Here is a 20,134-nt window from a genome sequence, read left to right on the forward strand (position 1 = left end):
CGGTTTCAGTGGATTAAAATAGACATTACATGTAGTGTTTACAACAATTTTCCTAATTTAGTGTAATAATGAGTAATTCATGTGTTACTGAGCCGAGCAGCGTATTGAATTTGGAGCTGGAGTCCATAAAAAAAATGAAACTGATGTATAGTATTTGAGGATCAACTTAACTCTCTGAATTGATGACAAAAATCCGACATGTCCTAATGATACAGTTCATATCTTAGTCAAATTCCAATTTTAGAAGAAATTATAACACATTAAAACATCTGCTCTGATTTTCATACTCACACACACTGATTGCTGAAAATGAATCCAAGACGTTTTGACACTTTTTTTTTTTTTCCTTTTACTTCGCAGTACAGAAATCAGTGGAACCAAAGTTGTTCTTTTTTCTTTTCTTTTTTAAAATGTCGTTTCAAACAGATGACATCACAACGCTCTTGATTCAAATACTGCTGCAGTCCACATTTGGTCCTTCTTATGCGGTTCTTGCCTTATTTTGTACATAACATTTTACATCATCATCATTTTACAAGCTGTTGAGAAAGGTCCAGGTTTTTTTTTATGGTTGTGTGTGACTGCTGTGGGGAATATACAAAAACAAACCTTAAAGCCCAATGTTGTCAATGTCTATTTTTTTATGAACCAAACCAACCTGATATGACTAATACCTGAAACACTTCCAAATACAGTTTAAGACAGAACAAGTCAATCCCCCCGCCTACAAACACAAAGACGATATGATGCACTGGATTTTAGTTTGGCATCTTTGGATTTTGCATCATTTTTTACATCAAACCATAGGATATTATTAAATACTAGTAACCAATGCGCAAAGCATCAGCCATCAGTGATTTAAAATGAAAGGGGGCGTGGTGTTGTAGCTCCCTCCCTGAACTTAATCCAGCAATACTATTTGATAATTCTAGATGATCAACTTCTCAAGGGATCTCCACATAATCCTGCAACGCATATATATATATATATATTGACTGTCAGATTTCAGTTATGGGCAGCGTTTATCTTTGATAATGAGGAGTGTGTTGCGACAGTGGCTGTTTCTACTCGGCGCCGTCGCCGTAGATGTCCTTCTTGGTGCGCTCCATCTCGGCAAAGTCAAAGTCCGAGCCCGTCATCCTCCGGTAGATGTCCTTGATGTCGTCGCAGGTGGTCTCAAAGTGTGTGGTGGCATCGTACGAACGGGAGATGAAGATCTACGTAGGGATAACAGAGGAAGTAATATTAAGTAATAACTTTTTGAAGGACCTTAAAAAAAAATTTCTCTTCAGACCAAACTACCACTACCCCCTCCCAAACAATTCCCCATTATAGACCCCGCCATTGGTGTCAGTGAAAAGTCTATTGGCATTCATCTTAAATACATATAGCGTTTTTACACAGTGGATGTTAATGCAATTTGTAACGATAATTCAAGCCTTAATTTATAAACTCACTTCCTGTGGGGAAGGCAGTGTTAGTGTATTGAGTTAGTGATAGTTTTCCAGTGATGATTTATTGACGCACCAGGTGCAGCATCTATTTGAGTGGAGGCCACGATCAGAAATAGGGGATTTTCCACGTTACACTGTTTCAACGAAGATTTTTTTTCTCACCTATGTTGAAATCACTGATTCAAACGTACAAAATGTATGTTTATACAAGTAGCATCTTAAGTATTTGTATTACGCTTGAACAACAGAAATGTATTTTGTATGGATAATGAATGCCTTAATTTGGGACCATCACATAAAGGTATCTAAATCAGTCAGTTTCTACCTGGCTTTCTTTGCCCAGGTCAGTAGGAGTATACTGGTCACTGATGCTGACAAACTTCTGATCGATGGGCGCCAGTAGGTCCAGGGCGGGCTTGATCTCTTTCTCAGGGTCGTTTGTTTCCACTGTGGTGCTGGCGATGGCAATGTACTTGCCCTGCGCCGCCACGTTGTGAGCAAAGGAGATCATACAAACGTAGATGTCTGGAAGCAGAAACACACAAAAGGGTTCACGGCAGCCGCTTGCCTTCAAATTGCTATCTACTGTGTGTGTAATTGCGTAAGTAACAGACCGTGCTTCCTGTTGACCTGATTCTGGGGGATGATGATCTGGCAAGAGTTGATGTCAGACGTGTTGCCGATGGGGTGGCTCAAGATGCAGATGGCCCTGATCACCTGGCCCACCTTCTTGGTACGACTCATAAAGTAGGTGGGGTCACAAATCAGCTGCTTGCATCTGGCGATCTGCGGGATAAACAAGCATGGAGATGGGAGCTCAGGACAGTATTATTTAGTTAATTTATTTATTTCAACAGACGGCAATCAAATAAGATTCTTTAATACCGACGTCAAACGATGCACTTTCTGGTGTTTATTAAAAAAAGAACAAGCAGCTAAACACACAAATAAAAAATTAAAACACTGGTAAGGAACTTAAGACACTGAAAGCAGTCAACCATAGCCCCTTTAAAGAAAATCGTCAAGCCACAAATACACCACTGTGCTGCTGAGTGTGATTGTCTTTCAAATACACTTTATATAAAACTTGAAAAAAAAAAAAATCCATATACTGAAGCAAGCTTACCTCCCCCTCTGACTTGACCCCAACCACCTTTCCGTTTTCCATCACTATCTCTTCAATGGGCTTGTTTAACATATACGTCCCACCATAGATCGCACTCAGCCTGCAATGGTAAACAAGTCAGAGCCCAAATTAAAAAAAAAATAAAAAAACGACAAGAATGTAATGAACATCCAATAACTAAACCATACTTGAGATCTTCTGTATATAACTTCCATAAAAAACAAATTCAAGCTTTTTTATTATTACTATTGGTGGCTCTCATACCTGGCAAAGCCTTGTGGCAGTTCTCCCAAGCCATACAGGGGGTAGAGGTATGGGCTCTTGCCATATCTGGCGAGGGACTCGCTGTAAAGCTTTATCCTATTTATTGTTTCAAGGCAGGGCTCATTCAGGTAACTAAACAGGGAGAATGGTTATTATTTTCAGGACAAATACAAGTAAATAGTCACAACTTTTCAAATGCAAGTAGACCTTTACAAGTTAGTTTCTCGCACTTAATCAAAAGTTTAGAAGTTTCCTATGCATGTGTACACGCATGAGTGGTGCACGTAATGAGATAGTGTCAAAATAGGCGGCACTGCCACCACATAAACATGTGATGTCGTGGCAAGCTGCACTCAAATGTGGCTAGGAGATTTTTATACGTTTGGCCATATTGGCTAAAAGGTTTCATGACCCAGCGCCAACTGAATTTTACAAATATGAAGCATGAGTGTTCCAGTTGCAAAGACGACTAGTACTGACTCATCTGTGCGGTAGAGAGCGAGGGAGTGGCCAGTGAAGTCGATGACATCCTTGCCCAAGCTAAACTTTTCAAAAATAGCCTTCATGGGCGTCTTGCGGGGGTCAATACCCTCCATGGTTTTAGGGTCGTTTTCGTCGAAGTTGGCGATGTAGACCAGCAATTTCTTGAAGCGTCGTTTCTCAAAGATCCCCATAAGACCTTGACGGATTTACAGGGTTAGGGTTAGCAGCTTAGGCATGAAAAGCTAAAAGTGATGATTATGCATGTCGTTCCACCGTGATATGACTTACTTGACTTGAGAGCCTCAGACTCCGTGGAAGGGACTTTGTGGATGCTGCCGCCCTTATACACAAAGCTGCCCTCAATCACTTTGAAATCAAGGTAGCGGGTCACCTGGGTGATCAGCAACATGCGGACCAGTTGACCTGAGAAAAAAGTATGCATCATTTAGGCTATTTTCACATATATAAATATAAATATAAATATAAATATAAATATAGGGAAGAATTTGATTGTATGAAACCTAACGTTTGAAAGCGATCTGTGGCAACATGCAATGTCGTCGGCTAGCTTCATTTAAACAAACGTATATACAAACAAATGTAAACCTTTTAAGGTGGCCACCATTGTATTTGACAAGCCAATGTCTAAACAAATGTGCAGTTCAGGAAGGCATACCATTAGCCATCAGGAATTTAGGGACCAGGTCCACGTTCCAATCTCGACCTCTTCCCATGGACTCGGGAGGTTTGCCAGGAAAGTTGAAGCGTGCATAGAGCTGGAAGGACACAGAGACAAAAGACATTCAATTCATTATTATTGATGATTCAAAAAACCATAAAAATAAACAAACAAACTTACATCGTCCAAAGGCGTGATGGAGGCACTCTCTCCTCCATAGTAAGCATTGCGGTCCATGTGCAGCACCTTCTTCCCCTTCACCGACATGATTCCAGATAAGATGCATTCCTGTTGGAAGCACAAAATGACATGATTAATGTGAACTTTCAAATGAAAAACAGTGGGTGCAGCAGTTTGAGTAGAATAAATACCCAGCCCTACCGAATACTAAAATATATTGCAGCACACAACACTATACCAGTTGATACATGTCTACATTTGCACTTTAGAGCTAGATCATTCATTTTCTTGCAGTTTGCTCAATAAAAATAAGACATTTTGAAAATTGGTAAATTTATATTAGAAATTTTATATTACAAATTTTGCAAACATTTCGTTTCCTCTCGTGGGCTCAATCTCGTCTGAACTCTCATCTTGTGGGATTTGGGTCTTCTCCCATCCATACCGGGAACACAAACACATAAGACAAGGATTATGTTATTTCATTAATTGATAAATGAAAAGGAAAAATATATATATATACGATTACGTATTATTATTGTTTTGTTTTGTTTTTAATTAATCAGCCGACTAACCTTTTTTTTTTCCCTGACAAAAAAACTGGCATCGGCCTAAAAAAATCCATATTGGTCATGCCCGAAAAGAGTATACTCCTTGACAGCTAAACAAAACATTGACTTTTCCCTCATTTAGGCCATCTTGATAGGAGTGACACAATGGCATGAATGTAGCTTCAGTGGAAACTTTGAGACCACAGGAAATGTTCAGTTTCACATGTTAGACCAATAAACCAACAGCAAACTGGGCGGGAAAGCAATTCCTCTCCAATAAAAAGCACATGACACCATGTAACTTTTGCTCTATGACCCATGTCATGTTTATATTTGCTAAAGTTATGTCACTGTCACTTGCGTGGCATCACTTATAACTAGCCACACCCGATGCATTGCATTGAGAGAGGAAGCGCGGCATGCTTTCACTTCCTTTCAGTAAGGTTTAGTGAATGCTTAGGAAGGTTAAACTTGCTGAGTAGTGAGTATACTTCCTGGCTCCTAGTAGCAAGCAGATTTTGTTTGAGTTTTTTTCAAATACTAACTTGCGATGTGTTGTTCACCACCCAGATTATCCAGCGCGTTTTCTCTTGCATGATGCAATAAGATCTTCTGTTGGACACAACCCACACTGCGAACCATACAAATGGGACTACAACTGTAGCATGTTCAGATTTCAAGCTGCAAACACCCACGTTGCAGACTGATTTTTGGTCGTCTGACACAATTCTCCTGCTACTGCTCCTATCTAACAGAAAACTGTGCCCTAAGACTGCTCCAGTCTCACGATCATCACGGGATTAGCTCTGTCATGTGTCACCCATTAACAGAAACCAAGCTATTTCATTTGGTTATAGAATACTGTTATTGTAGGCTGAATAAATGCTGCTCTTAGTAGCTAATTGGGCCTTTGCACTATTTTAGAACCACGTTTCAAATTTTACACAGAAACTGAATACAGTTCTACGTGGCAACTATGTGGAACAATTGCATTTAAATTTCACAGTGGTTATTCTGCTGTGAGCAGCAACTTGCCACCTAACTTTATTTTGCCATGAATCGGGCAAGACTACAGGTACAAATTCTGTGCGAGTGAATGTGTACCAGCTTGTAGAGCGATTGCCCCAAAAGTGCTAGGTCATGGGTTCAAATACCGCTCTGTACATTTTTATTTCATTTGTTTTATTTATTTATTTATTTTAACTATTTACAATTTTTTTTCAGCCAGCCTGGAGTCATAAATACTTTGTTTCACATGTTTATTGAGGAATTGAATTTATTGTGAGGGTTATGGTTAGGATGCTAATGCCGATTAACAGCTTGTTTTTGGTGGCAAAACAAAATTAAAACTTTGTGAAAAGAGACAAAAGGGGGTGAGGTGAGGCAGTAACCACGTACAGTGCACAAGCCACGGCAAAATAGCCCATCCTCCGCAACCTACATCAAGCTAAAATAACCTATCACAGCCAACCTACTGTAGTTACAGTAAAATAGCTGTTCATGCCAGGCTAAGAATACATCACTTCTGCGATTGACCAATCAAAACCGTTCACGGCAAAATAACGCTAGCAGGAGAGTAGTCATGGCAAAATACCCACTGCCTTTAAATTAAGAGTCAGTAAATTAGTGCACGCATTTACTTTACCGATAATTATTCAAGGCCTATTAACAGTTGACAATTAAACAAAAAATGTCATATGTACTCCCAGTGCTCCGTTTATCCGAGTATATTACTAGGACAGTGATTAATTAGTTTTGTTGTTACTTTCTAGTTCATTGGCTGTCATTCATCAACTTGAATAAACTCACCATTCAAGTACAAGTAGCCACCCAAAATATAATAATGCTTTGTAAATGGTGGACATTCAAATGTGAAATTTCACTTTTGTAGTTATAATCTAATAAATTGGCATATATCAACTTACATGATTCGACATTAGAAAAACAACTCAACACCACCAACAGTTACGCAATAAAATGGAAATGGTGATCAAACTTGAACTTGAAATTTCACTTACCTGCTTCCTCTTGATTACAGCTAAGTGGGTTACAAGTATAAAACTTTACCGCCAAGTTTAGTGGTTAGATTTTATTTCAATGGTTGCCAGTCATGATAAATTAACACCAACTGGTCCTTAAAAAAAATAGTTACTTTAACAGCACACAAGTTCAACTGGACATTTAGGCGTCGTTTATCAGCTGCAGTTACCTTCAAATAGATCGGCTAATGTTAGCACACCAATAATCTACGATTAATCTTCTCCAGACTAAGTGATCAGCAAGTGCTAGCACTAGACTGCCAACTAGTTTCTTGCGACACTTTCGAGTCTTACAAGCCTTTCAACAACTTCCTAACTCAAAATGAATAGTTTAATAGGATGTTTCTATTTGTTTTGTTTTGTTTTTTTAATCCTTTTGTTGGCGGTTTAGCCAGCCAGCCTCTCATGCTAAATGAGTTACTTAGCGCTAGCCGATGCTAATTAGGCCCAGTTAGCCTTAAGAGCTAACCGAAGGGTTAACAGGTTGCAAAGCGCTTCCAAAGTGAGGGGAGCGAACTCGTTGACGAATTTCCTCACCGTCAGTCCGGTGCCGAGGACGATAACGTCGTATTCGTCATTCATTTCGAATAAATTCTGCTGGCGGAGATCCTTGGCAGAGAAAGAAGAAAATGGAGATCCTGCGGGGCTGAAGTGGCAAGGGGCTGGGCTGGGCTCAGGACGCAGAGCTCAGTGGCGTCAGGTGACAACAGGGTGGGGCGTGGCCGCCGGGTAACTGTCAATCACTTGTTGACAACAAGTTAGCAAAGTTAACACACGGGCTAGCGTTATTCTGTATCCTCTTGGCCATTGTTTCAATATTGTTTTGGTTGAAATAATAAACTCAGCATTTATTTTGACTTGAGAAATAAGTTACAGTAAGGACTACGCCTACACTTTGACTGAGGAGTTTTCCCCTCGAATATTTGACAGTATAAAATTAAGTTAACCGATTAATCGGCTGATTATTTAAAAAAATATAACTTATTTTTTGGTCCCAGAAGGAATGCATTAAATCAAAATGCACAGAGTTAACATTCTGAAGCAAGCTTGGTGATGGAATGAATTACACTTGCAAATCAAGACATCACTTAATAGCAATAATGACTAAAATAAAACCTCTATCGAGTTGTAGGCCCGTGTTCATCAGCACAAGGTAGAGAGAGGTTTTATTCTGAAAAAAATTAAATGTAACATATTCAACCATGGCGGCACGGTGGAAGAGTGGTTAGCACGTCCGCTTCCCAGTTCTGAGGTCTCCGGTTCGAGTCCAGGCTCGGACCTTCCTGGGTGGAGTTTGCATGTTCTCCCCGTGCCCGCGTGGGTCTTCTCCGGGTACTCCGGTCTCCTCCCACATTCCAAAGACATGCATGGCAGGTTAATTGGGCGCTCCGAATTGTCCCTAGGTGTGCGTGTGCGTGTGAGTGTGGATGGTTGTTCGTCTCCGTGTGCCCTGCGATTGGTTGGCAACCAGTCCAGGGTGTCCCCCGCCTACTGCCCAGAGCCAGCTGAGATAGGCGCCAGCAGCCCCCGCGACCCTTGTGAGGAATAAGCGGTCAAGAAAATGGATGGATGGATGGATATTCAACCATGGCGGCACGGTGGAAGAGTGGTTAGCACGTCCGCCTCCCAGTTCCGAGGACTCGGGTTCGAGTCCAGGCTCCGGCCTTCCTGGGTGGAGTTTGCATGTTCTCCCCGTGCCCGTGTGGGTCTTCTCCGGGTACTCCGGTCTCCTCCCACATTCCAAAGACATACATGGCAGGTTAATTGGGCGCTCCAAATTGTCCTGAGGTGTGCTTGTGCGTGTGGATGGTTGTTTGACTCTGTGTGCCCTGTGATTGGCTGGCAACCAGTCCAGGGTGTACCCTGCCTACTGCACGAAGCCACTGGGATAGGCTCCAGCACCCCCGCCACACTTGTGAGGAGTAAGCAGTTAAGAAAATGGATGGATGGAACTACAAGTGCCAAGAATGAAAAGTTCCTGGAAATGTGATTTCAGCTACTTAAGATGGTGAAAAAAAACCTAAGAAAAATATTGGTGTTTCTTTCTTTATTCCATTAGAATTAGAATGCACTTTAAGCATATTTGATTAACTGCAGTCAAAGACTTGCATTATGTCAGACTTTTTGGCAAGCTGGCGTGCCATAGTGCCAGATGCATCCTGGGAATCTTCGAGCCCGAGCTGCATCAACGTCCTGGCGGCTTCCGCGTGCTGTCCAATGGAAGCCATGTGGAGAGCTTGTGGGAGACAAAAAAAACAAAAAAAAGATAGTAAACCCACTGAAATATAAAGAAAAGTTAGCCACTCTATTATACAACTAAAATAAAATAAAACTAGTAAGATATAGGTTTGCAAGGGAGTAAGTATGGATTGAAGGATAGATATAAATATCTGGTAAATTTCCATGGGAATTTAGGATGGGGAATTTTGGAATTATTCCAAATATTTATGTTTGAATGTATGCCTTTCCATTAAAGTACCACACCCATAAGTTCCCAACTTTACAAATTCCCAGAATTTTGTAGCCTTAGTAAATGCAGTAAAAATGCTGGATGGATGGATGGATGGATGGATGGATGGATGGATTTTAAGGTTAATTGTAGTCATTATAAAGTTCATTTTCACATAGAATAAAAACAATACAAAACTGAGAAAAAATAAATCAATAAATATATATATATATATATATTTTATAATGGAGGAGTCTGATCCGCAACACATTTATGATGTTCTGTGTTCTCATTCAGGCCTTCCACGTGAGGACAAGTGCAATCAAAAATGAATGGATGTGGATGGAGTCTGATAAACTTTACCTGTTCTTCCCTTTTTGTCCCGAACATGAAGATCTGCTCCCAGATCTAGTAGCGTCTTTATAGTGGAAACATGGCCTTCCTAAAAACCCACATAGAAACACAACAAAATATTACTATGGCAACATCTTCTGAAAAGCAGCATATACAGAATCGCTAGGCAAAGGTACAGCGGGTGTGGGATATTTGTATTTGGCCACGTCCGATGCTTGGGTCTCATGCACAAATGCGCTACACAAGTGATTCTCAAAGTATCGTACGCGGCTCCCTCTAGTTGTATGTGTAAGTATCACAGCCTAAGTCCAGTTCAGATGTATTCAATGTTGGAGTTCAATAAATCTGCTTGTCATCTTTATTTATTTCGGCCCAATTTTTATTTAATTTTATGGGAAACTTTTTTTTATTTGAATCGGTTTTTTATTTTTCCAATATTTGGAAGCAATGACAAAAAGCACAAATGTCTCTTCAGACCAATTATAAATGTGAACATAACTATAATCCCACCTTGGCAGCATAATGCAAGGAGGTGAGCTGCAAGCCAGTGGCCTTCTGGTTGACGTCAACATGGAGCTCCCTTACTAGGAACCGCAGCGCCTCCTCCTGGCCAGTGACGGCCACCTGGTGCACTGGCTGGACCCCAAGTATGTCAGCTGTAGTTGGAGATGCCTACAGTACAAGTACATAATATTCATATACAAGTTGACTTAAATATGAATATCAATCTATCTATCTATCTATCTATCTATCTATCTATCTATCTATCTATCTATCTATCAACCAGAAACTAATGATTCTACCTGGTGTTTCTCCAAAAGAAGCCTGGCCAATGAAATGTGTCCGTTCCTCACCGCATCCATGAAAGGTGTGACCCCGCAGCTGTCTTTGTCATTCGGGGTATAGTCGCATCTGGACAAAACATTAAGCTCAAAATGACACTATGACTGATAGCATTTGTGGCAGACATATTTCAACTGACACAATATTTTTGCCAATCATTACACCATTGCAAACTGCAACCACAATAATAAACACACGGTTATATTCATACTTCTATGACAGGATCACAACTAAATGTATTGTCTTTCGCATATCTTGTAAAACTGGTAAATGTAACACTGAAAGTCAAATTAAAGATGATCAAATGCTACAGTATAAAAATCTTGGATTGCGCTCAACTTACCTCTCAAGCAAGATGCCAACAACCTCCTCACAACCATGCATAGCTAGATAATAAGCAAATAAATCAAATTGTGAAATACATACGTAATGCAACTCAATCAGGCACATGAACACAGCTCACCCGCAGTGTGCAGAGGTGTCCTGCGCGTCTTACTTTCACTTCTCCACACATCCGGGGTGACGTCGAGGAGGTAACGGACCACCAAGGGATCACCCTCCCTACAGGCGATGTGGAAGGCATTCCAGCCATCTTTGTTTTTCAGAAGCGGGTTCGCAGAGAACTCTATCAGCTCTCGGATCACGTCCAGGTTCCTCCGAGTACAGGCCATCATCAGAGGGGTCCTGGGAGGGAAAGTTGCATACAAAAGATCACCAAAAAGTAAAGTGACGACTTTTTCCACCTAAAGATGCAAATTAGAAATTAGTATTCTCCTAAACTTAGTAAAATAGATAATCTATTCCGATAAAAAGAACAACGAAAAGTAGTACTACTCTGCAGTGTTGCACTTTCTAACAACATACAGTAATTTCATAATTGGAATGTAAAGTATTCAACAGTTTGTGCCTCATGATGATTCAATGGACATTTTGCTGCTCCTCCCGGCATGAGGCATTTGGCCACCAGGAGGCCGTAGGATACATATGTATTCTACAATACATAAATAAATACATGAATAAATACAAATACATCCATAAAAAGCTGAAGGAAACAGTCACAACAGGTCAGTGAGCTTTGGAAATATTAGTTGTTTGTGATTTATGACTATAAGCAAGCTTTTGAAAATCAAAGTTGTGACACTATTAATGGTGTCTGCGCCTTTTGAGATCCAAACTGAACATAACAATACTTCATCTGGGAATGGCAATAAGCAGCTGCACTTAGCCTCTTTTTTTAATTTTTAATTTTTATTTTACAAGATCACGCTAGAATTTTATGTGCCAACTAAGAAGTTATAAAACTAAATTACTTACTTGTAGGCCTACGAGAAGTTTACAAATGCTTTTTTTTTTTTCCACAATCACTGCCGTTTTCCATAAAATGTGATTCTATAATGTCAAGTGTGTACACTAAACGGATCACACAAACAACGTCTTTTTTTTTTTTTACTACTACTACTGCTCTCTCAATCTTAAGTGTGATTTTTGGGACACTATAATACAAATTAAAATGTAAATAAGGATTTTGTTGTTTATTTTATAAAAAAAAAACTAATAATAATAATAATATAATATATATATAAAAATAAAATTTCCTCCTTCGAGCCGGATTCGAACCAGCGACCTAAGGATCTCAGCATTTGCCTCTACAGTCCTCCGCTCTACCAACTGAGCTATCGAAGGGAGTTACGAGGTTGGGTGTTCGAAAACGTTTTTTATATAACTATCTGTCTGAACTTTTAATTCGGTAAAACGTATGACACTTGTGAGGAATAAGCGGTCAAGAAAATGGATGGATGGATGGGTATATTAATATTTCAAAGATTTATTACTACTACTACTACTAGACTCTCACCAATCCGCCTTCTTTAAACTGTCCACTTTCGCTCCCCTTTGCAGCAGATAGCTAACACATGCTAGGTGGCCCATGGAAGCAGCTTCGTGCAGCGGCCGCTTGTAGTCGTTGTTATAAACTTCCACATCGGTGCCGACTTCTTTTATAAGATAGTCTAAAATGTTCAAGTGTCCATGTCGGGCGGCGTAGTGTACAAGAGTATCTCTGGAGCGGCCGAAGTGTTTGTGTCGGCTAGCCTCCATTAGTCCGCATGTCTTCATCTGTTTTTTCAGAGAGCTAAACTGTCCTTCCTGGGTTAGTTTCACCAGCACTTTGAGACCGTCTTCGTCCATGCTGATCGTATATGTGAAGTCAACAATCCATCAAAAATATGCCTCACAACACCACAACATACATAGGCGCGAGTATGTTGGCCAACCATGAACCAACGGCGTGACTCGATACAAGTGATTTTAAAATACAATCCTAGCGCAGATGTTAAACAGTATCAGAACTATAATTAATATAAATATGTTACTAGCAAATATAGTCACACACTTAGGAGAATCGGGCTTTTTGTGGATAAACCTAAACCAAGCTGAAACAGTGACTTTTCGAACCAATGAATTGTGGGTAATGTAGTTGTTGTGACTAATACCGTTTTTCCCCCCGCATGTACTTTATTTTCGTCCAATATGTTGATTTTTATTTAGGCAGTGAATGAACAGTACTTTAAAATGTACTCGAAAAGTAATACGTACTGATTAATGTGATAGATATTAAAAAAAATACAAATACAAACAAACAAATAAATAAATAAATAACTTTTGCAACACTTTTATTTGCCTGAATCTGTGGCTGTATTTCAAGGTCTTCAAACACACGCACACACGCACCCCAAATGTGTCAGTTCTTGAAGAAAACAATACAGTAATGCAAATGAACGGAGACAGCTAATCCTGCTTCTGGCAAATGGGAAAGAATCATCACAATCTTGGCAAATGAGAGCGAAACCAGTTCCATCGAGGGGAGAAAGGAGGTATGATGGTAAAGTGGGACGGTTAGTGAGACTGGGCACTTTCATTCCTCAATATGGACCGTGAGCACCCTGCAGGACTCATTTCCTTCTGGCAAGTACCCTTAAAACATATTTTATATAGTGTAAAGCTTATATTGTAGTATTCTATTTTTGTTTTATTGTCAGCAAGGGAACATAATGTGCTACTTAAGTTAAATGAAAGAGGGGGGGAAAAAATCAATAAATATTGAGCTTGAGTCTAAAGCTAAGCACACAAAAATACATTTTGTACACATAGACAGTATACTATTTGTTGAAGCATTATGTATGTTTTTGAGACAAAAAACATTAATTGTGTATTTTTTGTATTGATTTAACATCAACTTGCATGCTTTCATTTAAAATGTTCACTTTGACACATTCATTAATAGAATGCATTGTATATATATACAGTCTCAATGCATTTTTTGTGTTTGGTAAGTTATAATTTAAAATATAACGTGTAATTTTCCTTACTGGAAAAGATGCACTAAAGAGAGAATTATTGAACCAATTTAAGATTACAAATTGAATTGTGTAAAGAACGCAGGCTGGTTTATACTGGATCTTTAAATGTTTAATATGCTTTCGATAATGTCGAATATGTGTGGCTTTAGTGATATACTCGTGTAAATTAGGGGGGCAACAATGCACAGTTATGTTTCAAGAGTAATTGTTCCATTGCAGGCTGGTTCTGGAAGCTTTCTGAAGGGAGTGCTTCAGAACTTAACCAGTTCCAGATGTTTTTGGCAGCTTTAAACAATGACAAACAAACCAGATACACATGAACCAAGAGCATGTGTCCTGCTGAGTATAAGTTTCTTTTGACTCTGCAAAATTCAAAATCAGAGCATTGATGTCAAGCTATTTAAAAAAAAAAAATGATAACGTAATGTAACATGATATGGTAATCAAATGAACCTGACGTGATAAAGTAAAGTTTTGAACCTTATGTGTTTTATTTGTTTCCTGTTGCAAGGAAGTGGTAGAGCCCTCTAGAAGGGAGAAAAAAAAAAACATCTGGCTTTGGTTTTCCCCACCAAGCAGCTGACCCCTCCCTCGACACCCTTAATGTCAACACTTTCCCCCATAAACCCATTGATACACACCACACATATTTATTAGATAGATAGATAGATAGATAGACAGACAGACAGACAGACAGACAGACAGACAGACAGACACACAGACACACAGACAGACAGACACACAGACAGAGAATGTCACTGTTTTTTTTCTCTTCTACAGATTTTTGCACATGACATAGGACGACACCACTATGAACTATGGCTCTTCTGAGAAAAAGTGAGAATAAAATATGTTGTAATATTTTGTGGAAATAACATTTGGCCAGTAAAACTGATACATAATACTGAAGAGACATTGTATGAAACACTGTCATTTTAAACGAGTCACACTGTTATATAGTGTGGGTCTGGATATTCTTGTTGTTTTGTGTTTTGTCATGATGTGTGTTTTGTTTGGTTTGGTTTTGGTATGGCCTTAGTTGTAACGTCTCCCTGTTGTCATTGTGCTCGTCATCCTGGTCGCCTTGTGTCTTCCAGTCAGCACCCTCTGCCCCTTGTCATGTCCAGGTGTTTTGTCATTGTCTCATCAGTTTGCTCCTATTTAGTTCCCTCCTTCCCTCCACTCTGTTAGATCATTCGTTTGCGTTACTGAGTCTCTTTCATTCGTCCTGTCCTTGCCCTGTTTCGTCTAGTGTCTTTTGTTTGTTACTTTGTATCTGATTTTTGGTCTTTTGTTAATTGAGTTTTTCCACGTCCGTTGTTTGCCTCTTGGTTTTACAAATAAAATCCCTTTTTGTTCCAAAACTCCTGCAAGCCTGCCTGGCCTCCCTTGTTCCTGAATTTGGGTTCTCAACAACCTCCTCCACGACACGCACCATACAATATAACAATGACATTAAGCACAAAACCTTCAGGCCTCACTTAGAAATGAGAAAAAAAATCACTTAAAGACTACTATAACATCATAACCTTATTTGAGGTTAATTAGAGGCACTTGTGGGAGGTGTGTGCTAGCTGCCATTTAATATGAGTATGAATCTTGATTAGTTAATTCTAAACACAGCCGCATCTAGTTGCAATAGGGTGTCTATGCTTATACTATACCACATTATCTCCATCATATATTTTTACCTTTGTGTCATTTGGGTTGACCAGGTTATAGGTCCCACTGATGGTGGCAAAAGCTTTTAAACTTTTTTTTTTTTGTAGGCAGTGCGAAGTTCACATATAACCTTCCTAGCAAGAGTTAGCTAGGAAGTGCTGTTTCATGCAGCCTACTGCCTGGAAATGCCCCCAATGGTTAGGGTTGTGTTTGTCCCAGGACTTCATGCTTTTCAATGTGCAATGATGCATGGACATACAGTAAAAGTGGCAAACTGTTGTCATACACATGCCAGTCAATCAGGTCCTGGTGCTGCTGCTGGTGCTGATGCTCTACCTGCTCCTGCACAGCGCGCTACTTAGATCCTCCAGTCCACACAAAATTTCAGGTAATTTCAATTAAAAAAAAAAAAAATTCCAACATATATCGTGAAACAACTGCACTTTCTCACAAGGTCACTGGAAGAAACTCGGTGGTACCATGGAGAGAGAAATTGAACACGTTATTCCCGTTGTCATCTGCGCGTCGGAGGAACGCATGGGCGCAACCATGGCGACCATCAACAGCATCCGTAGCAACACGGATGCTGATGTGCTCTTCTATATTGTTACACTACGGGACGCTGTTACACTCACCAGGTAGGACCTTACTATTGAATTGCCTAATTACCACATACTCTGTTGTGAAATTTTTATCATCTGATTGTTTGTTCATTTACAGTACAAATACAACATATTTATCACTCTCCTTTCAGGCGTTACATAGAGGAAACTCAACTAAAAGGCATTAAATATAAGATCTTGGAGTTTAATCCAATGGTTCTGAAGGGGAAAGTGAAGCCAGACTCCTCCAGACCGGATCTATTGCACCCGGTAAGTTTGTTTAAAAAAAAACAAAAAAACATGCAATGGCACTAAAGTTGAAAATAAAATGGTGACTCTTTTGTTTCGCAGCTCAACTTTGTGCGCTTTTACCTACCATTGCTTGAAATGAACCATGAGAGGGTCATATACTTAGATGATGATGTCATTGTTCAAGGTACAGTACAAGATGGACTCACAGTTCATTTGGCACCATAATTTTATTACTTTTTTTTTTGTTTTACTTCCCCGCTCAGGTGACATTCAGGATCTGTTCAAAATCAAACTAAAGCCGCAACACGCCGCCGCTTTCGCCACCGACTGTGACCTGCCCTCCACTCACGAGATGGTGCGCAGCGTTGGCATGCAGGTGGGTTTTCTCGATCCATGGGTAAATTAGCATCCCTTCCTGCAAAAAATGAAGCACAACGGCCTGCCCTGTAAGCGTATCCCCCAATAGACAACCTACATGGGCTTCCTGGACTACAGAAAACAAGAAGTGAAAGACCTCGGCATCAATCCCAATGACTGCTCCTTCAACCCTGGTGTGTTTGTGGCTGATATACGTGAATGGAAAAAGCAGAAGATTACCAAACAGCTCCAGAAGTGCATGGAGGACAATGTCAAGTATGATCAAATGCCTTCTAATATATAGTAAGAAAAGTAAATGAACGAGTCAAAACATAAAATATTCATTTTTGTGAAGGCACTGACCATCCTTTTGAATGATCCTTTAAGGAAACTAATGCAATACTTTATTTCTATATTCTCCTCTGCCAGTGTTTTCATTTTCATATGATCACTTCAATAATATTACAATATCCCATAAAAGGAGCTATTACATTAAGTAGGCTACTGCTCTAAGACAAATGTCATTTTTAGTACCGTGTTGTATAAAGTCTCAACTAAATGTATTTTTATGATCATTATTTGAATTTTTTTTTGTTTCCTTTGAACCAGGTTAAACATCTACAGCAGCGCTATGGCTGGTGGTGTAGCCACTCCACCTATGCTCATTGTTTTTCATGACAAATACACAATACTGGACCCAATCTGGCACGTCAGACATCTGGGTAAGATCATCCACATGATTGTTGAATTAATGAAGGATGTGAAAAATACTGTTTTTTTGTTTTGTTTTTTGTTGTTTATGTGTTTAGGTTGGAGTCCAGATGCTGGCTATCCCGAGAGCTTCGTGCAGAAGGCACAGCTGCTGCACTGGAACGGCCCATTCAAACCGTGGGGGTATCCTGCTGTTCACACAGAACGCTGGGAGAAATGGTTCATCCCAGATCCGTCCGGGAAGTTCTCCTTGATGAGGCCATAGAGCAATAATTAATAAGGATGGTGGAATGTATCATCTCTGAGTCATAGAGGGATGGGCTAGTGTTAATTTACTTTATTTGCAGAAGAAGCCGCTAGTATCCTATTTGTATAGAATATTTTGTTTAATTTATTCTATGTTATTTCTGCTACTGTAACACAAGAATTTCCCTTCTGGAGATCAATAAAGAATATCTTTTCTTATATTTTTATCTCCCTGGGTCATTTTACAGCATAAATACAAGACAAGATAAAGTATTTACAATACAATAATCTTCTTCTTCTTCCGGCTTTTCCCTTCAGGGGTCGCCACAGCGAATCAGTTGCTTCTCCTCGTTCAAGAGGAGTGCTTCCTGTTTTTTAACCTGTGAAACGTAAGAGCTGATTCAGACTTAATGACAATGACACATTTATGTTTTATGATTTATAAAGCGCCTTAGTGTTGACTAGTCTCCATTTGACAGATTTCAACTGCACCCAATTAGCTCGAAGGCACTACAAAATCCACCTGCATTCAAATGTCAAAGGACTTACTGTTTACGGGTGAGATCATAGTTTTCATGAGCTCATCTTGAGAACACGCCAGTCAACTACAAATGGAATGTGTTGTGTGTTTTGTGTAGAATCTGACAACAAAAATATCAATAGCAGGATATTACAATATTTTGATAAAACATCCATCCATCCATCCATCCATCCATCCTCTGGTCCTCTTATCCTCACGAGGGTCGCGGGCATGCTGGAGCCTATCCCAATTGGCAGTTTTTCTTATATAAAGTGTGTACATTTACACCATCTAACAGGATTTATTCTGGATTTATCCCTTTGTTATTTATTTCTTCCCGCCGCCATTGTAAACTAGAAAAAATAGAGATATGGCCAGGCATAGCCAAAAATAGGTTGACTGAAGGTTACACTAGCGCCAGAGTACAGGGCTGGTTGAGGTCATCTTGGTATTCAGCAAGAATAACAGGAACAAGATCGGTCCAATCTGGCAGGGGTACAAGTTGCTCAGAGCTTGGCAGGAGGTCTTGGCAAATCAGGACAGCTGAGTCCGCCTTACGGCTTATTGATCTGTGAAATTAGAGTTGGTTTACAGCACATTCATCAATGTTTAAATAATTGGCTTAATACTCATAATTATACTTGTTTGCATAAAATAAAACTAAACTGTAGGACCTTTGCATTCACAACTGGTGGTTGCTATATTTCAACTGCAACCTGTGGAATACGCCCTATTCCACCCCAAAACCATAAATGCTAGCTTCAATAGGATAATCTGAGAAAAGACTCACAATCATAGAATATGCAAAATGAGATTCTAACCCAAAACCTCAAAATGCTAAGGATATTTGTCTTAAATGGTGAATTTAAATTTCAAAAATCTATCGAAAACCATTCATAAGTGGGAATGGGAATCATTCATCCTAAAAGCTTCCCACCAAAAGCATGAATGAACACATGCCAGTAGTAGGGACTACCTATAACCACCAGAGGGTGTAATAGACCAGTGAGGGATAAGAAGTCTGTCTTCTGGGGTGTATTTCACAATGCAGGTTCAACAAACTGTGAGATTAACCCTGAACAACGTTTTCAGTCCAGTCCAGCTTATTCCAGTGAGTTATATCAACGCTGAGTAGTTATAGCCGAACTGACTACCACTCTTAACACATTCACTGCCAGACCAGCAAAAATGCATTATTTGACGTCTTTTTCCGTCAATGGCAGTCAATGACTTAAGATGAGATGTAACCAAAATTGATGGATTTTTAAGCAACATTTGCCTTAAAAAAAAAAAATGAAAAAAGGAGGCTGCAATATAATCACAAAATATATTGGCACATTGTGTTTAACACATTCACTGCCAGCCCAGCAAAAATGCATTATTTGACGTCTTTTTCCGTCAATGGCAGTCAATGAGTTAAAAGACCGCCTCAATGGAGCCCCGATTCATCGAGTCACCATGGCAACGGGGAAGCCGAGTGCGGCGCCGCCCTCTGCTTCTGGTTGATGCGAGCGGAGCAAAAGAGTGACACACTTTTGATTTTAAAAAGTGGAGATTGTCTCAGAGAATTAAAGTTTATGTTGAGTGGAATCTCTCTGCCGACTGCATGTGGAAAAGCTTCACTGTAAGAAATATAAAGAAACAAATCCACCAAAGGTTAAGGCCCCCAATTACTTAATGTTGTGTTGATGTTTGTGTGTCGAGTAGTTAGAAAAAAGTATCCTAACTCACCCCTCTTGGAATCTGACGTTTGTTTATTCAACTTACCGTGCTGACTTTGAACACATCTTTGGACTGCTGGACAGACGTCATTGTGATGTCAATTTCAGTTTGTTATGAAGTGGGCAGATGCACAACTCTGATGCAAACTTTAAAGAACCAATCAAAGTATGTCATCACAATGTCAATTTAAGTTGTGATGAAGGTGACTGATGCCCACGCAAAACTGCTATACTGTACATGTTGACAGAATCGATCGATAATTTGGGAAATTATAACCAACT

General features: G+C 39.7%; 3 protein-coding genes and 1 non-coding gene across 4 annotated transcripts; 1 reads left to right on the plus strand and 3 right to left on the minus strand.

The window, feature by feature from the left end:
* Window positions 1-621: 621 nt before the first annotated feature.
* gdi2 (GDP dissociation inhibitor 2) lies at window positions 622-7,486 on the minus strand. Its single transcript, XM_077500595.1, has 10 exons — window positions 7,314-7,486; window positions 4,187-4,294; window positions 4,004-4,103; window positions 3,616-3,750; window positions 3,325-3,523; window positions 2,845-2,976; window positions 2,581-2,680; window positions 2,069-2,240; window positions 1,780-1,979; window positions 622-1,217 (listed from the first exon to the last, which is right to left on the minus strand). The coding sequence occupies exons 1-10, from the start codon at window positions 7,356-7,358 to the stop codon at window positions 1,065-1,067; spliced, it is 1,344 nt and encodes a 447-aa protein (XP_077356721.1). The 5' UTR covers window positions 7,359-7,486; the 3' UTR covers window positions 622-1,064.
* A 1,322-nt stretch (window positions 7,487-8,808) lies between these two features.
* ankrd16 (ankyrin repeat domain 16) lies at window positions 8,809-12,867 on the minus strand. The gene is made up of 7 exons (XM_077500898.1): window positions 12,278-12,867; window positions 10,886-11,106; window positions 10,766-10,808; window positions 10,383-10,491; window positions 10,090-10,251; window positions 9,589-9,667; window positions 8,809-9,012 (listed from the first exon to the last, which is right to left on the minus strand). The coding sequence occupies exons 1-7, from the start codon at window positions 12,607-12,609 to the stop codon at window positions 8,864-8,866; spliced, it is 1,095 nt and encodes a 364-aa protein (XP_077357024.1). The 5' UTR covers window positions 12,610-12,867; the 3' UTR covers window positions 8,809-8,863.
* Window positions 12,019-12,105, minus strand: trnay-gua (transfer RNA tyrosine (anticodon GUA)). Its single transcript is given in 2 exon segments — window positions 12,019-12,054; window positions 12,069-12,105. It is a non-coding gene; the product is annotated as a tRNA-Tyr (tRNA).
* Window positions 12,868-13,396: 529 nt separating the features above from the next.
* Window positions 13,397-17,814, plus strand: glt8d2 (glycosyltransferase 8 domain containing 2). Its single transcript, XM_077500899.1, has 9 exons — window positions 13,397-14,618; window positions 15,739-15,831; window positions 15,898-16,081; window positions 16,198-16,315; window positions 16,397-16,481; window positions 16,561-16,673; window positions 16,764-16,930; window positions 17,264-17,376; window positions 17,464-17,814. The coding sequence occupies exons 1-9, from the start codon at window positions 14,600-14,602 to the stop codon at window positions 17,628-17,630; spliced, it is 1,059 nt and encodes a 352-aa protein (XP_077357025.1). The 5' UTR covers window positions 13,397-14,599; the 3' UTR covers window positions 17,631-17,814.
* Window positions 17,815-20,134: the final 2,320 nt, after the last annotated feature.

This window comes from Festucalex cinctus, chromosome 16 (assembly GCF_051991245.1).
Source record: "Festucalex cinctus isolate MCC-2025b chromosome 16, RoL_Fcin_1.0, whole genome shotgun sequence".
NCBI classification, from domain to species: Eukaryota; Metazoa; Chordata; class Actinopteri; order Syngnathiformes; family Syngnathidae; genus Festucalex; species Festucalex cinctus.

What these genes read in the sequence shown, in the direction of transcription:
- gdi2 (XM_077500595.1), bottom strand. Translation starts at nt 7,358, where the DNA reads ATGAATGACGAATACGACGTTATCGTCCTCGGCACCGGACTGACG. An exon ending in GCTCTCTACCGCACAGATGA is followed by an intron (nt 2,977 to 3,324) that starts GTCAGTACTAGT and finishes CTCCCTGTTTAG; the next exon opens with TTACCTGAATGAGCCCTGCC. An exon ending in TCAGGTCAACAGGAAGCACG is followed by an intron (nt 1,980 to 2,068) that starts GTCTGTTACTTA and finishes TTCTGCTTCCAG; the next exon opens with ACATCTACGTTTGTATGATC.
- ankrd16 (XM_077500898.1), bottom strand. Translation starts at nt 12,609, where the DNA reads ATGGACGAAGACGGTCTCAAAGTGCTGGTGAAACTAACCCAGGAAGGA. An exon ending in TTCTTTTGGAGAAACACCAG is followed by an intron (nt 10,252 to 10,382) that starts GTAGAATCATTA and finishes CTTGTACTGTAG; the next exon opens with GCATCTCCAACTACAGCTGA. An exon ending in GGACAAAAAGGGAAGAACAG is followed by an intron (nt 9,013 to 9,588) that starts GTAAAGTTTATC and finishes GTCTCCCACAAG; the next exon opens with CTCTCCACATGGCTTCCATT.
- glt8d2 (XM_077500899.1), top strand. An exon ending in CAGTCCACACAAAATTTCAG is followed by an intron (nt 15,832 to 15,897) that starts GTAATTTCAATT and finishes CTTTCTCACAAG; the next exon opens with GTCACTGGAAGAAACTCGGT. An exon ending in GACGCTGTTACACTCACCAG is followed by an intron (nt 16,082 to 16,197) that starts GTAGGACCTTAC and finishes CTCTCCTTTCAG; the next exon opens with GCGTTACATAGAGGAAACTC.